Here is a 16,587-nt window from a genome sequence, read left to right as displayed (position 1 = left end):
ATAGATAATAAAGGAAGATATATAATAATTGTATTAAATATGTGATAAGAAATAATAATTATTTTAATTATTATTTTAAAATCATTTAAGATAGTTCAATTATAAATTTCAATATATATAAAAATAATAAATACTATATAAAAAAATAAGGCTGAAAGTAAAATAGTTTCATAAAATATGTATTAAATAATCAACAAAATTTCCTAGGAAAGAAAAGGTAAACAAAGGCAGCAGCTTTGTCAAATATCAAAGTTAAGAACCAACACTGAACAACAGTGGATCGTAATCTGCCTCTCTCGCTCTTAAGTTCCACTTTTCAGGGCGAGAGCAAACACAGTATAACGGAAAGCACGAGAAGAAATATGGCCGCGCAAAGTCAGAGAAATAGTTTCGTTTCACTCAATCATTTACATTGGATTTGCCGCAGATCTCCACTGCGAATTGGTCGGTGAATTCAAAAATTCATGGAGAAAAGAAGGAGAGCGAAAATTTGGCGCGCGAGGGCAAAAAAAAAAGAGGATAACAGACCCCAACTAGTGTTGTCTGCTTAGATACATCTGACATACTTGAATATGGAAAAGCTGTTGAAATTTCCGGCTGGTAATAATATCCTAAGCTACTGCAGTAAAGCAAAGCAGCTTTTATATGCGATGTGCTAGAGGAAATGGACAAGGGAAATGTTATGGGCTGTTTGTGGATAAGAATAATAACATAAATATCATATTTTAAATGTCCTAAATTAAGTAAAGGAAAAATAGATAATAAAGGAAGATATATAATAATTGTATTAAATATGTGATAAGAAATAATAATTATTTTAATTATTATTTTAAAATCATTTAAGATAGTTCAATTATAAATTTCAATATATATAAAAATAATAAATACTATATAAAAAAATAAGGCTGAAAGTAAAATAGTTTCATAAAAAATGTATTAAATAATCAACAAAATTTCCTAGGAAAGAAAAGGTAAACAAAGGCAGCAGCTTTGTCAAATATCAAAGTTAAGAACCAACACTGAACAGCAGTGGATCGTAATCTGCCTCTCTCGCTCTTAAGTTCCACTTTTCAGGGCGAGAGCAAACACAGTATAACGGCAAGGACAAGAAGAAATATGGCCGCGCAAAGTCAGAGAAATAGTTTCGTTTCACTCAATCATTTACATTGGATTTGCCGCAGATCTCCACGGCGAATTGGTCGGCGAATTCAAATATTCAATACGACAAGGGGAGGGGAGGTTCGCGCGCGAAGGCAAAGAAAACCGAGGATAACATCACTAACGCTGCAAATCCCTGCCAGTGTTGCCGGCTTAGCTATATCTGGCACACTTGAAAATGGAAAAGCTAATGAAATTTCCAGCTATCTAGCACATTTTATTATATATTAAATAAAAAAATATAATACATTATAATATTTATATTATTATTATATATAATATAATAATTTTTATATATATAATATAATAATATTATATTATTTTATATAACTATAATATAATATTATAATATACTACGTATGTTCTCGATAATTTAAAGTTTTCAGCACTTATTTTATCTATTTAGCCGTTTAGCTAATTTTTGAGCAGAATCTAGCTTATGCGGGTGGTCCTAACCAGCCAACACTGATCCCAACGGCGCGAGCGAAATTTCGCGCGCGAATTTAAAGAAAATCGAGGATAACAGAAAAATGAGAATACAGTTGTCTCGCTCACTTTTTTACATTGGTGCCCCTGCATATCCCAACTAGTGTTGCCGGCTTAGCCACATCTGACACACTTGAATATGGAAAAGCTGTTGAAATTTCCAGCTAACTTATAGCTATCTATTTTATATTAATATTCATCTGACATATATTATTATATATAATATAAAATAAATATACATAATTATTATACTGCTTGTGTTCTCGATTTTAGCTTTTTTCAGCACTTATTGCCTATATTTAGCCTTTTTTAGCTAACTGTTGCACAGAACTAGCTAATGCGGGTGGTCCTAACCAGCCAACACTGATCCCAACGGCGCGAGCGAAAATTCGCGCGCGAATTTAAAGAAAATCGAGGATAACAGAAAAATGAGAATACAGTTGTCTCGCTCACTTTTTTACATTGGTGCCCCTGCATATCCCAACTAGTGTTGCCGGCTTAGCCACATCTGACACACTTGAATATGGAAAAGCTGTTGATATTTCAAGCTAACTTATAGCTATCTATTTTATATTAATATTCATCTGACATATATTATTATATATAATATAAAATAAATATAGATAATTATTATACTACTTGTGTTCTCGATTATAGCTTTTTTCAGCACTTATTGCTTATATTTAGCCTTTTTTAGCTAACTGTTGCACAGAACTAGCTAATGCGGGTGGTCCTAGCCTGCCAACACTGATGCCAACGGCGCGAGCGAAAATTCGCGCGCGAAATAAAGAAAATCGAGGATAACCGAAAAATGAAAATAAAGTTGTCTCACTCACCCCTGTACATTCGTTGTTGCTTCAGCTTGACTGCAACGGCGATTTAAGTCGTAATTGAGTAATTGAGTAATTGAGTAGCCAGAGTAACGCGCACTGATCTTGGCTAAGTATGGTTTACAAATTACCGAAAAAAACGCGACAGCGGCCCGGCCTAAGTTTTGGGAGTGCTCCGGGGGTGCTCCAAGTCTTTCCCCCTCACTTGATTCACTCTAATAGTTTTCACTGCCGATTCTCGATGGTTTCCCACACTTTCCGCGACTGCCGCTGTTTTTCCGCCGTAGGTTTTCCGCGTTAAACATTTTTTCGCGATCTCCTTGCGTGGCGCCATGTTCGTTTTCGGTTTTTTTCCGAGTCTGTTTTTTCCTTCCGTTGCGTCCGAGCGGTGTATAAGAACTGATTTCCAATTGCCGTCGGGAGAGAATGCTAAGCCGGCGGCGATATTTTGGTGAATTTCTTGTTGGGAAGAGAGCGGATACGGCAATATCGTCAAATGACAGGTGGCCACTTATAAGAGGCTGCCAATTTTGAATTGGGCGCGATTCAATTTGAATTGCTAGCTTGCATCTTGTTTTTCTAATTGGGCTAAATTAAATAGTTAAAAATATAATAAAATCGAGTAACTAATAAATAATAAAGGAATAATAAAGTAATAAATAAATAATAACAAATAATAATAATATAATTATATTTTTAGTTTAGAAGTTTAAAAAGTAGTGGAGTCATTTCTGATCGTATAAAGTATACATATACATATATTCCTGCTTAGCATCGATTTCCCCAGTTTTTAAGTTAAAAATCTAATTTATATTCTGAATAGTATATTAGTCTAAAAGGACAAGATCGGATGACTATATTATGTATATATCGGCCATAAAAACAAACAGGAAATTAAGCAGAAACATACTTTTATACTTTTTATAAGGTACCCTGAGGTAGCTTTTCTTTATTGTTTATTTAATTATTTTTTTTATTTTTGTTCTAATTTTATGACTACATCATAGCAATGTTTTAACCTGTTCCTAGTATTTTTCATTGCTAATTTCAGGTAGTAAAATTCAAATTTTAGCATAACGAAAATGGAGGACAAGAAAAAAGAAAGAAAATATGGATGATCTTCACTCACCCGGTTTGTTCTTTTGCTGGAACTCCTTAAGCAGCGAATATTTTCCGACTTTTAATTGCGATTCGCACTTCGATCCAACTCCGATCCGAATCCGTTTTTACTCACGGCCGACGAACACTTTTTTCGGCTGTTTTCCCGTTTACCGCATTTTTTTGTCTTTGCATTTACCCTTTTTCGTTCGCTCAGCGCTTCGCCCACATCGATAATGCAAGCTAAAGGGCGCGCTCTCTCGCTCCCGCTCTCACTCTCTCCTCTTCGTTTTTTCTACTGCTGCAACATTTTAATGGCGGACTTGGGCTGTGTGTATTTTATTTGCAATATTTATTACATTTTAGCACTTTGTATTAATTTAATTTTTGTGAAGGAAACAAAAGCGCCTATAGCGGGAAAAGTGTGCGATGAATAGTTTTATAAAAGCTAAAAATAAATAGGAACGAATCGGAACTTTATCATAAGCTTCAAATAGTTGCGTTCTTCAAATCTATATTTATTGACATTTTTAATGACTTTTTTTTACAAATCAAAGTTTAAAAATGGGGACAAGAAAAAAGAAAGAAAATATGGATGTTCTTCACTCACCAGTTTTGTTTTTTTTTTTTTTTGCTGGAACTCTTTAAGCAGCAAGCCCGCGCGTAGAGTTTCCGACTTTTAATTACGATTCGCACTTCAATACAACTCCGATCCGAATCCGTTTATACTCATGGCCGACGAACATTTCTTTCCGCTGTTTTGCCGTTTACCGCACTTTTTTGTCTTTGCATTTACCCTCTTTCGTTCGCTCAGCGCTTCGCCCACATCGATAATGCAAGCTAAAGGGCGCGCTCTCTCACTCCTGCTCTCACTTTCTCTCTTCGTTTTTTCTACTGCTGCAAAATTTTAATGGCGGACTTGGGCTGTGTATTTTTGTATTAATTTATCACTCGTGCTAATCTACCACTAAGATGTGTGCTACTCGCTTAGTTCGTTTGATTATTATTTGCACTTTAGTTGGCTACGAAAAGATGGCTGCCAAAATGCACAGTTACTTTGCTTTGATTTACAGCAATTGTGTTTTTTCACTCGCAGATGCTAGCTTGTAATTTGGCTTAAAAACGAAGCACGGCTTTGGGTTCAATAACAATCACAAAAACCTTGCACGCCGTTATTAGGTATTACTTTTTAAGAAACCATTGTAGGGCTAAAAAAGCGATTTACACATTTTTTTTGATTTGTAGTTATTCTTGTTCTTGGTGAAACTGCCGTAATAGTAACGGTAAGTGGCAAGCGCCCACACAGAGCCACTGAAATTGCAAATAAGAGCTAATTTCACTAGCTGCTATTGTTTTACTTGTTGTTACACTTATTGTTTCACTTAAATTCAATTTACGATCAGTTTTCAGCCGGCAAAGTTATAATTTAATCCGCACACCTGCATTTCCTTGCACACTCAACTTTTTCTGCGACAGTTATGAAGAAATCAGAGCTCGCAAATAACTGTCGACCGTTTCTCGTTGTCTGCAAATAAGTGTCTTTTCCTGACACTTTACGAAAAAACTCAGAGAGCAACCGAAATAAGGGTGCTTAAATGAGCTCGCTCGCGAAACCGTTTTTTTTAATTCTGTTTTGTTCTGGTTGTTCCAAGACCGTTTTGTCGTGTTCAGTGAAGCAAAAAGTCTTTTGCATATGTATTGGTATACACTCACACGCATAGGCAAGCAAGTCGTTAAGCGTCTGTATTGCGATCGTAAATTGAGTGTGTGTGAGTAAATGCAAAGACCGTTTGCGTTGAGTTTTTCGGTCAATCGGTCTTTTGCTGACTCTCATTGTGCGAGCGTTTCTCGTTTCGCTCTTTAGGCAATGCTCATTGAAAGAGCGACACACAAAGATCTCAACGAAAAACGTTCAACAGAAAACCTAAAAGAATACAACAAGAGTCTCTTGCTTAGAGCGAGAGCGAGAGAGTATGAACTTTTTCGGTTGTGCTCGCAACGAGAGCGTAAGAAAAAAATCGGTCGACAGTTATTTGCGAGCTCTGGAAGAAATCCAACACAGTAACTGAGGGCAGACTCCGTTAGCGAAAGCGTTACCATGGTAACCCAAGCTCTCCCTGTCTCTCCGTGGGGAGATCTGGCGTGCTGTGTGGGTGCGGGAGTGGTGGGGGAGTACTGGTGGACCGTAAAATCACCAGGAAGCGGAACATGGTGAGATCCAGAGGGCGGCACTCTCTCCCGGTGACCGATATTTGGAAATGCCAAAGATGCCACTTTAACGAACAAATTCAAATGTTTGGCGGGCTCTCTCCTGTAACGACGATCAACTTGATTTACATTTATAATGTTTCTTAGTTCGTAGTTTGGGTTAGGTTAGTTAGCTCGTATTCGATACGATACCTTTTCTACTGTCTACCTTGAGTCCTTTACAAGCAGATAGATAAATTCCGCAAGCAGTATTTTTACAAGTTAGTTTGCATTTCCCCTAAAATGAGTTAAGGGTGCCGTGCCACTCCTTTGGGTCTTATGGGAGGTATACAACCCATTGTGTCTGTGGCACAGCTGCTCAATAATAAATACATGACAGGGACGTGGACGTGGACAAGAAGGACTCCCAATAGGACACCATATGGTAGTCCTCCAGTGCTGACAATTTTTGTGAAGCAAAGAAAGGGGGTTTTAGCAGAAAAAAAGCGTGTGATGAATAGTTTTATAAAATCTTAAAACAAATAAATACAAATACAAATACAAAGACTTGGCTTATTATGCTGATTAAGAATATATATGTATGATGTATAGGGTCAGAAATTACTCCTTCACATTTTTACAGGGTTCTGACTAAAGTGATATGCTGCAAGGATATAAAAAAGCTGAAAATAACATGAAAGAAGAGCTAATTTCACAACACTGTGGTCCTGGCACGTTCGCCTTATAACCATAATATATTAAATATACAATAAGTATACACAAAAAAAAAAAATACATTTATATATAGTAAAGTAGAGATTGTTGTGTTTCGTGGGGGGCAGGAGAAGAAAGCTCCCCTTCTAGGACACTGAATTGTCACTCTCGGGAATGACCAGATCCTGCTCCCGAATCTTCTCAGGCAGCCGTTCCGCCACCTGCTGCCTGCCAGATAACTGGAACTGATAGTTGAAGTACTCGTACACGTACATCTGCTGACTATTCACGTAGTGGAAGGCCACCGGGTACTCCGACAGGCAGTCCATGCACTGCACAAAAAAATGTATGGGAATTTGCTTGATTAGGTAGCTTTATGATCAAAAGGACTCACTCACCGTTCGGGCATTATAGTAAGCGTATTTGTAGAGCCAAAAATCCATGCCCACATTGCCCGAGAGCAGGGCACCAAAGGGTGCAGTGGGATAGAAGCGATTCCTCAGCTGATCATCCCGTGAGTCACCAGCCTTTACGTCCAGATTGAACAGACATTTCCCCATCTCCACGTCCTCGGCATGGTCATCCTCCTGGCGGCACTTGGTGGTATCATTCAGACCCTCGGCAAAGGTTCTCAAGGCCTCGCGACTCAGGACATAGCCACTTCCTCCAGACATGTAGGACTGTCAAAGAAGAAGTATTACTATAGTTATTGTTTTCTAGTTATATTATTTATAAATTAGATGGGAGTTAGTATTAGTTTATTATATTTTATATAATTATTATTATTATATTCTATATAGAGCCAAGTGATCTCTCTTTGGCTTCTTTGAGAAAAGTTTAAATTAATGAAATAAATTAAAGAGAGCCTAAATTCGAGTAAAAAAAGTCCTCTGAAGTTATATCTATTAATTGTATTATCTATGCTTCAACTTACCGAGTTCTTTGGATGCGTGCCAATCATCTTGTAATTAAATCCAAAATAAATGGATGTATTGGGTGAGTAGGGATACAGCATATATCGTAGATTTTCCAAAAAAACAAAGCTAATAAAAACAAGAGTGTGTAATTAGTATAATAAAATATTCTAGAGCCCTTAATTATAAATTGTATTATATATAATTAACAAGTAAGATAACCTCATTGAACTTTAATTAGTTTCAAGTAAAGTTACTATTTATGTTTGGTACATGTAGCAGAAAAATGATAAGAAAATAGTTGTGATATGTGGAGGTGGCAAGACTCATTATACACATATGTAGTTTCTCATTTAAATGTATCTTATATATGAAACACTATAGATTATATGGTCATTATAATCTTAAATTCCAAGAGAAGCTATGAGCTGAAAGGGATTCCATTCATTATCTTTCCGATAAATGAAAATGTGGCAATACATCAATGTACAACGATTAAATATAGACCGATTTTTTGGTAGTAACTACCGAGAAGTACCTACGTGTCGTCATCGGCCTTCATAAACCAATCAGCCTCGTCACGCATCTCTTCATAGAGCCGAGTGAAGGCCTCCTTGGTCTTGCCCCACAGCACCTCATATCGATCCGGCTTGGTTAGCACCATGGTGGGCAGCTCATCATCCGCCTCCGAGGTCATGAATAATATCTTATTGCAACGCCTACCCCAGGTTCGCAGGACATGGGCTGCCCTGGTTTTGTGGTACTTGGGTGTGGTTAGCACCCAGCACAGGATTCGCACTTCTCGATGCAGCTTCTCCGCCAGAGTTTTATTGGCACTGGCATCGTGGTGTCTTTCCATTGGTGAGGCACCTGCCGTTAGCATCATCACATCCCAATAGGCATAGAGGACGATCACCAGGGTGCCCAGTAGCAAGGCCAAGAGTACCAAGTGCCCAGCGGGCAGACGCTGTCCCTTGGAACGCTGATGTCTGCCGACGGCAACGGTGACGGTGCCGCTGGAACCATAGCCCGGATAAGCTGCCGCCGGTTGCTCCACTGCTACGTATTCCCCGTCCATTCTACCACTGATTCCCAAAGAATTGTCGTTGTGAAGTGCGCCATACGGAAGCCCTTATCGAAGACGCTGGCAGCAGGCCTCTTCTGCTTCTGATAAGACAAGCTGACGGCCAAAAACTGATAGTCGTCGGGTTCCGGAACATCAGCTCCATTAGCCTAATAAGAGAGAGAGGAAGAGAAGTGGGGAGAATTAATGAGAAGTGGTGAGAAGTAGAGATAGGTGGAGAAATACTTAGAAAGTAAGGGGGAAGGAAGACAAAGAGTCTAGGAAAGAGATTCCAACTTCGGAAGATTCACTCTACATGGGACTATATACATATGCATTGGTGAGAATATGCTTATTGAGGTTCCGTTCCATTTTCCACTGTTTCAAAAATCATACGAATTATGTTACTTCTTAAATAATTTCTGAAGTTAAAAGAGCTTTTAAAGGGGAAAATTGAGTCCAATGTTTTTAAAAACAATGAAAATAAATATATTACATATATATATATATATATATTTTTTTTTTTGTTTTATTTTACTTTTTTATAATCAATGTAAACAGCCTTAAAAGTCCTAATAAACAACACTGTTTCCTGTAAGTTTGCAAACACTGCAACCAGGACAGCTGACTGTATTTGAAAATAAACTTTATTTAGTTGCAACATTTTTTTTATTAAAAAGATAAATTCATAAAAATTGAACGAAAAAAGCTTATTTAAGCCACACAAACTAATTGTTTACGACGCTCAACACGATGGTAAATAGCATTTGATATTCCAAGAAATTTATTTAAATCTCGCTCCCCCCACCAGGGCTCCGTTCATTAATCAAAACACTTGGGACAAAGCAAACACAACAGCAACAAGCTTCTAGGATAAATAAAAAATGCAAAAAAAGGATATATACATATACATATATATATATGGAAATAATAAAAGGAAAGTAAAGGGAGGAAAGCACAAACGCAAAACCCGAAAACAGTTGAAGTTGAGAGAATCTTTCAATTAATCATGAGCGACATGTGGTCGTTGCTGGACATGAAGCAGCAGGAGCAGGACCAGGACCAGGAGCAGGAATGAAGGAATTGTAGGGAGACCGCCAAGAGCGCTAGAAAAATTATATAGCGCATACGCCCTGTGGACACATCCTTGCCCCCGCAGGATCCGCGGCACTCGGATGCTCGCGTGCAAACAAATGGGCTGCCATAATAGGCGACGAGGCGGCATCCTGGACGCATCCTTCTCCACCGCCTCCACCCCCGCCCCTTCTTTTGGAAAACAAATTCCCATTAATAAAATAAAATGCAGCCAACGGCTAAGAATGAAAACTATTTGGCATTGTGGGCGTGACCCGCTGCGATTTTCCACTAACGCCCACTCTCCAAAAGCAAATACAAATACAACATTTTTCCAATAAAAGCAGTGGCGGCGGTGGCTGCCTGCCTGCTTTTGGCTTTTTCACTCCTTTATTCCCCTGTCAAAATTAGTTTTGGCCAAAGCAAACAGGCCAGGAGTCCGTCCGGCAGTCCAACAATGTGGCAGTGGAAATGCAAATGGAAGAGGCAGGCGGGGTTTTTGATAAATGCCTTTGACCTTTCGATGACGTGACCCACATGGGGTCACAGGATTGTTTACTTAGGGTATTATCCCTACCAATCCTACATACACCTCTCTCTCTCTTTCGGCGGAGTAATAAAACCTAGAGGTAATGTAAAGAGTAACATAGTGCATTTTGCCAATTTATAACCAAGAAATTTTGGAGACCAGAAAGGAACTGATCCTTGATCCTTTTCAGCTTCGACTCTGAGGAAGTCCTGGAAGTACTCCTTACTCCTAGGAATGATACTTACCCCTGCAAGTACTCCTTAATAAGAATCAGAGAAAGCGCAAGCAGAACATCAGGGCTCCGGAGAAAACCGAAGAGGAACTTCGTGGCTATTCACAAATTCTGGCCCGTGAGATGACCGACGATGATGACGTGCATCCTTCTTTCCAAAAGTTTGTCAGTTTTTTAATGAATATTCACTAAAATCTTTGCAGAGCTCTGGACAGGCGAGGATCTCAACGACCTAATTAGTTCTTATTTTGTTTTTTGAACATACTTAAATTTTGTAAACCAATCCGAATCTGGATTAATTCCTTAGCTAAGTCAAAGATTTGTAAAAGATAGTGGACTTTTTGCTTGATTTAACAGGAAAAACACAGCTTAGAGAGCTTAAAGAGAAAAGAATGCTAGCAATTTATCTCAAAGAAATGATAAATCTATGATAATTTGATAGTTTTTTTATGTTTTAATGTTTATAATTTGTAATTGTTGTAGTGGACGGTATACGAAGATCTCCTGTGCAAGTCCATGTATGTATTAAAGTCGGGCTTGAGCGACAGCTATCCTGGATCTATTTCTGCTGGAGCATCATTTTCAAATTGTTCAATGTGGTTCTTGAGTGAAATCAATCTGTGTAAAGGTAAACAGCGAAAAGGTTGTCAATGTAAAGGTGTTCCATGTAAAGGTAATCTGTGTTAATTAAGGTTATCGTGTTAAGGTTATTAGTATAAAGAATCTATGTAAAGATGATCTGTGTTAAGGTGATGTGTATAGGTGTATCAGTGTTAAGGTTATCAGTGTTAACGTTTTTAGTGTTAAGGTGATCTGTGTTAAGTTTACCAATATAAAGTTAATAAATGTGTATGTAATCAGTGTTATGGTGATTAGTGTAAATGTATCATTTTACAGGAATAGTTCCCCCTTGACGATCTCGATGGCCATCTTGTTACGAAAGTAAATCATGTAATTCTGATTAAAATCGATCTTTGCCTTGCGTGTTATAAACTCAGCGAATGTGCAACAGAAGACGCCAGAATCATATTCATTTGTCTGCCTTGGCAACTCAATCTGCATTCCAATATCCATGGTACTTATATCAAAGTCCTTCTTGAGCTTATCCTGAGACTCGGCCATTAGATACATTTGCAATGCACCCATCACTGGGTTCGGATCGGTTCTTCCCAGCGAATCAAAATAGCGAATGATCTTTTGTTGCATGTCAACGAGAATTAGGCACCATGTCTGCTCCTCGTAAAGAAATGGAATAAGCAGAATGTCCTTGCTAAATATATCCACTTTACGTGTCCATCGCTTCACTCCGCTATAGCCACTGAGCTGGAGGCGTTTCATGAAAAATGTACTAAAGACATACACGCTGGGCAGCTCTCCGACACGTTTCTCAGATCTTTCAATAAAAAAATTAAAGTAGAAATTGATTATTGTGTCATTCATCCAAGAGCCAGGAAATAAAGTCACGAAATCGCGGCGTAAAATCTTTAAGTTGAACCTCGATGCGATCATCTGAAAATAAAAGAGCAGAGGGATAACGAGTCAGGAAAAGAGGCACTAGAAGCATTCAAGGAGTTCTGTGCCTCCTAAGCCCCATAAAGATGTCCCCCATATAACTCACCTGTTCCGGGTCCCCATGCAATAATAAATTGATCGAATTAGTTTGCTGTTCAGTGAGTGGTATATACCAGGACGGAATATTTTGCTGCACATTCTGCTGAGGTATATTCTCAAGATCCTCAGATGGCTGCTCCTGCTTAATCGAAACCTTCAGCTTCTGTTCCTGGGGCTCATCTACCTGAAGCTCCTGTTCCTGAAGCTTCTGTTCCGGTAGCTCCTGTTCCTGAAGCTCTAGTTTCGGTAGCTCCTGTTCCGGTAGCTCCTGTTCCTGAAGCTTCAGTTCCTGGAGCTCCAGTTTTTGTAGCTCCTGTTCCTGAATCTCCTGTTTCTGAATCTCCTGTTCCTGAACTTCCTGTTCCTGAACCCCCTGTTCTTGAATCTCCAGTTCCTGAACCTCTTGTTCCTGACCCCCCTGTTCCTGAATCTCCTGTTTCTCAATCTCCTGTTCCTGAACCCCCTGTTCTTGAATCTCCTTTTCTTGAATCTCCTGTCTCTGAAACTCTTGTTCTTGAATCTCCTGTCTCTGAGTCTCCAGTTCCTGAACCTCCTGTTCCTGATCCCCCTGTTTCTGAATCTTCTGTTCTTCAATCTCCTGTTCCTGAATCTTCTGTTCCTCGAGCTCCTGTACCTGTTCCAGTAGGTCCAGTTCCTGGAGCTCCTGTTCCTGCATCTCCTGTTCCTGCAGCTCCTCTTCCTGCATCTCCTGTTCCTGCATCTCCTCTTCTTGCATCTCCTGTTCCTGCAGCTCCTCTTCATGCAGCTCCTCTTCCTGCATCTCCTGTTCCTGCATCTCCTCTTCCTGCATCTCCTGTTCCTCCATCTCCTGTTCCTGCATTTCCTGTTCCTGCATTTCCTGTTCCTGCATCTCCTCTTCCTGCATTTCCTGTTCATGCATCTTCTGTTCCTGTAACTCCTGTTCCGGTAACTCCTGTACCTGAAGCTCCTTCTTCTTCTTCTTCTTCTTCTGCTTCTTAGATGGAGGCTCTTCAGAAGGTGCTTCCATCTGCTTCCTCTTTGCAGCTTTGCAACCTAGCTGCTGTTGAAGCGAGTGATTTTCTTGCTCCAAAATTTGATGATGCTCCTGCAGAAGCAGATGTTCCTCCTGCATTGTTTGATGTTCCTCCTGCATTGTTTGATGTTGCTGCAGCAGAAGCTGATGTTGCTTGTGCAGGTCCTGAAGCTGCTGATATTCCTGCTGCATTGTTTGATGTTGCTGCAGCAGAAGCTGATGTTTCTTGTGCAGGTCCTGAAGCTGCTGATATTCCTGCTGCAGAGTTCGATGTTGCTGCAGGAGAAGCTGATGTTGCTTGTGCATGTCCTGAAGCTGCTGATGTTCCTGCTGCAGAGTTCGATGTTGCTGCAGGAGAAGCTGATGTTGCTGCTGCAGAGACACATCCTGTTCAGTATTTGAATGCTTCCTCTTTGCAGGCTGCTGAGGAGGTTCTACCTGCTGCATCTGAAGGAGATTTGCCTCATTGTCCCTGAAATGTGCACCAAATCGTTAAGAGAAAACCAGTTGTTTTAATAGCGAATGTGCAGACACTTACGCAGCAGTGGCCGCTTCGGTCTCCCTTTTCCGTTTCTCTGCCTGTAATGTGATTTCATTCACTAACATTCCAATTTGTTTCAAAGCCCTTGACCTAGCCAACGACCTGTTTGAAGAAATTAAATTGGAATATAAATAAAAATAGTTGGAATAACATATTTTTTCTCATACCGTTCTAATTCAACATTCAGCTCTGGAGTCTGTATGGAACTTCGCTTTCGAGGCTGCCTGAAACTCTGCTGAGGAGACTGTAGGGAGCCCAAGCTGGAGCTCGAAATGGAGCGTGAGATGGAGCCCAAGGTGGACTGTTGAGCGTCTTCCACACTACTCGTGGACTCAGTTACGGATGATTCCCTCGAACTATTCAAAGGCATATGCGACTTCGAAGGTTTGTTGCCCGATGTGGATGGTTGATTGTCTCCCAAACGAACCGGTAACTCGGTCTCCAGAGATTCCTTCGAACGCTTTGTCACTGGAGATGGTATGTGACCCGATGTGGGCTGTTGGTTACCCTCCAAACGAATCGAGAACTCGGTCTTCGCAGGTTCCACCGGACAATCCAAAACCCTACGCAGCTGGGCGATCAGTGTGGAACCCATAATGAAGGTTGAGTTGGCGCACACGGTGAAGTCCGCCGGGGGAAAGAAGGTGGACTGTTGATTGCCTCCCAAACGAATAGCGGACTTGGGCTCCAGAGATTCATCCGGAAGATTTAAATACATACTTGGCTCGGGAGGTGGTATGTAGCCCAAGGTGGACGGTTGATCGGCTTTCACGAGGATCCAGGATTTAGTCTCCGGTGATTCCTTTGAATCACTGGCATAAGGCTGTGGCTGTGGAGATGGTTTGCAGCCTGAGCTGGACTGTTGATCGTCTTTCACGAGAATCGAGGACTCCTTCTCTGGTGAATCCTTCAAATGATTAATATCCCTACTTGACTCGGATGATGTTATAGAGCCCAAGGGGGACTGTTGATCAAGAATCGAGGACTTGTTCTTAGACGATACGGCTGAATCAAAGCCATTAGGTATTGGCTGTGGAGATGGTTTGCAGCCCGATGTGGAAGGTTGATTGTTTCCCAAATTAATCGAGGACTCGGTCTGTGGCTGTGCCAGTGGCTGTGGTGATGATATGTATCCCGATGTGGAAGGTTGATTGTTTCCCAAATTAATCGAGGACTCGGTCTGTAGCTGTAGCTGTGGCTGAGCCAGTGGCGGTGCCAGTGGCTGTGGTGATGATATGTAGCCCCAGCTCACTCGATAACTGCCATTCCCAGGATTCAAGGGCTCGGCCTGTAACTGTGGCTGTGGCTGTGGTGATGATATGTAGCCCAATCTGACTCGATAACGGCCCCTCATACGAGGCGAGGACTCGGAATGTGACTGTCTTGATGGTCTATAGCGCAAGCTGGATCGTTGATCACGATTCGACGATTCGGGCTTCCGTATCTCCTTCGACCAAGATGAACCCATCTTGGGTAAGTTGATGGTATGTAGCCCAAGACGGATCGTTAAGGGTCTTTCACGCGAATCAAGGACCTATTATCCGGGATTTCCAAAGGTGTATGTGACCGTGTAGATGGATTTCTGTCCGAATCAGAGCCCGAGCTGGAGACCGAGCTAAAGCCCGGATGGGGCCTGAACTGGAGCTCGATCTCGAAGAAGAATATAAAAATATTCTGGGCCGCGGTCTGGCGGTAGCTCAACGTTACGCTGAGTAAACAATTAAAAGAAGAAATGTAAAAATGCAGTTTACAATTAAAATGTTTAGCATACAAAACGAGTCAAGAGTAAGGGAGGGGTGTGTGTTAAAGGGTTACTTAAGCTAATAAAATTATATTTTAGAACAACAAAAAATACTTACACATGTAGGAAATATGCAAATGGAATGTATACATGTATTTGTGATGTGGCTTGTGTGCATCTCGTTGATGTATGCAAAAAAGTTAGAAATCAAAAATCAAAATGCCCACCGACGCTGCTGGGACTGATTCCTATTGAAAGGCTGTATATCCCTGATCCATTTTTATTATAAATTATATATAAGCGGAGCGCAGGTCTAACTCATAACCTCAATTTGCTAAAGAATGCAGAAAGACTTATTAGTTAATTAGATTTTTCTTTTTCTTGTTGGTTCACTAAAATATATGTAGGCCCCTTCCAGGTCTATATCCCTGATCTATTTTTATTATATATATGATATATAACCTCACAAAAAGGAAAACGTAAAAAGCTGCACTGCTGATGTTGCAATGTAAGTGTAACTCATAATCTTAATATGCTGAAGAATGCATAAACACTTACCAGTAAAATAGGTTTTGTCTTATTTCCTTTTTTTTTTTGGTTCCCTAAATTATATGTTCACTCGTTGACTTCTCACAATAAAATAAAGAAAAATTGTAGGTTACATCAAGATATCGACGATGGCAATATATCGATAGTTTCCATGTTTCTTTGTTGAGTTATTGTTTCTTTTAGCTTTATTCCAAAAGAGATCCATTTGTCATGTGTGTAGCCGATAGTTATTACAACTTTGAGTTCTTCTTCTTGAAAGTGAAAATTTAAGCATTCGCTGGGAAAATTTAAATAAAAATTGAGTATGGGAACAATTGAAAATATGGACGGCGCCAACTACAAGCTTCGGTGCTTTAAAAAATATTCTTTCTCAAAAATTTGCTGAGTTTTCAAGTTAATAAAAAATGCAAATAAAATATATATAAAATATAAATTAAATAAATAATATCTTTAAAATGTATAAAATATATTTATAAAATCCCTTTAAGGTATATAATTAATATAAGCAAATTAAAGCCAGAGGTAATATGAATTTATTTATAATAGTTAAGTTTATGTTTAATCAATAAGTTAATTATTAATATTTATATAACCTTATGTTATAATATTTACCGAGTAGTTATATATACTTTTACAAAGATTTCTTAATCTTCTTGAACCGATCCATTTATTCGAATATATATTCCTGATCTGTCTCCCTGTTGTCCACTCTGTGCATATATCATATATAGCCGGCAATCAACAGTTTCCATTTAGTTTTTCATTGCCGAGAGGCACTTTTTCGAAACCTTTCGCGGCGACACAATAAAAAATCTGAGAACCATTGTTGGCTGTGAAAAATCACA

At 39.6% G+C, this 16,587-nt stretch overlaps 2 protein-coding genes across 4 annotated transcripts; both read right to left on the bottom strand.

Moving 5' to 3' along the window:
- Positions 1 to 6,469: 6,469 nt before the first annotated feature.
- On the bottom strand, positions 6,470 to 10,585 carry tgy (twiggy). The gene is made up of 5 exons (XM_020949857.2): positions 10,299 to 10,585; positions 7,930 to 8,620; positions 7,408 to 7,516; positions 6,872 to 7,153; positions 6,470 to 6,805 (listed from the first exon to the last, which is right to left on the bottom strand). The coding sequence occupies exons 2-5, from the start codon at positions 8,463 to 8,465 to the stop codon at positions 6,620 to 6,622; spliced, it is 1,113 nt and encodes a 370-aa protein (XP_020805516.2). The 5' UTR covers positions 8,466 to 8,620; positions 10,299 to 10,585; the 3' UTR covers positions 6,470 to 6,619.
- Positions 10,586 to 10,719: 134 nt separating this feature from the next.
- On the bottom strand, positions 10,720 to 16,058 carry LOC110182049 (uncharacterized). 3 transcript variants are annotated; one of them, XM_086836493.1, is made up of 6 exons: positions 15,752 to 16,058; positions 13,620 to 15,160; positions 13,450 to 13,554; positions 11,904 to 13,383; positions 11,264 to 11,794; positions 10,720 to 10,903 (listed from the first exon to the last, which is right to left on the bottom strand). In XM_086836493.1, the coding sequence occupies exons 2-6, from the start codon at positions 14,918 to 14,920 to the stop codon at positions 10,877 to 10,879; spliced, it is 3,444 nt and encodes a 1,147-aa protein (XP_086692619.1). In that variant the 5' UTR covers positions 14,921 to 15,160; positions 15,752 to 16,058; the 3' UTR covers positions 10,720 to 10,876. The 3 variants fall into 3 exon arrangements, with proteins under 3 accessions (XP_086692619.1, XP_086692618.1, XP_020805663.2); XM_086836492.1 differs by having other exon boundaries at positions 10,720 to 11,794; XM_020950004.2 differs by lacking the exon at positions 11,264 to 11,794 and having other exon boundaries at positions 12,531 to 13,383.
- Between the last annotated feature and the right edge of the window lie 529 nt (positions 16,059 to 16,587).

This window comes from Drosophila serrata, unplaced genomic scaffold (genome assembly GCF_035046125.1).
Source record: "Drosophila serrata isolate PLE 108 unplaced genomic scaffold, ASM3504612v1 contig_276, whole genome shotgun sequence".
Taxonomy (NCBI): Eukaryota; Metazoa; Arthropoda; class Insecta; order Diptera; family Drosophilidae; genus Drosophila; species Drosophila serrata.
Note: the sequence above shows the minus strand (reverse complement) of the source record. Positions and strands in the feature narration are given on the sequence as shown.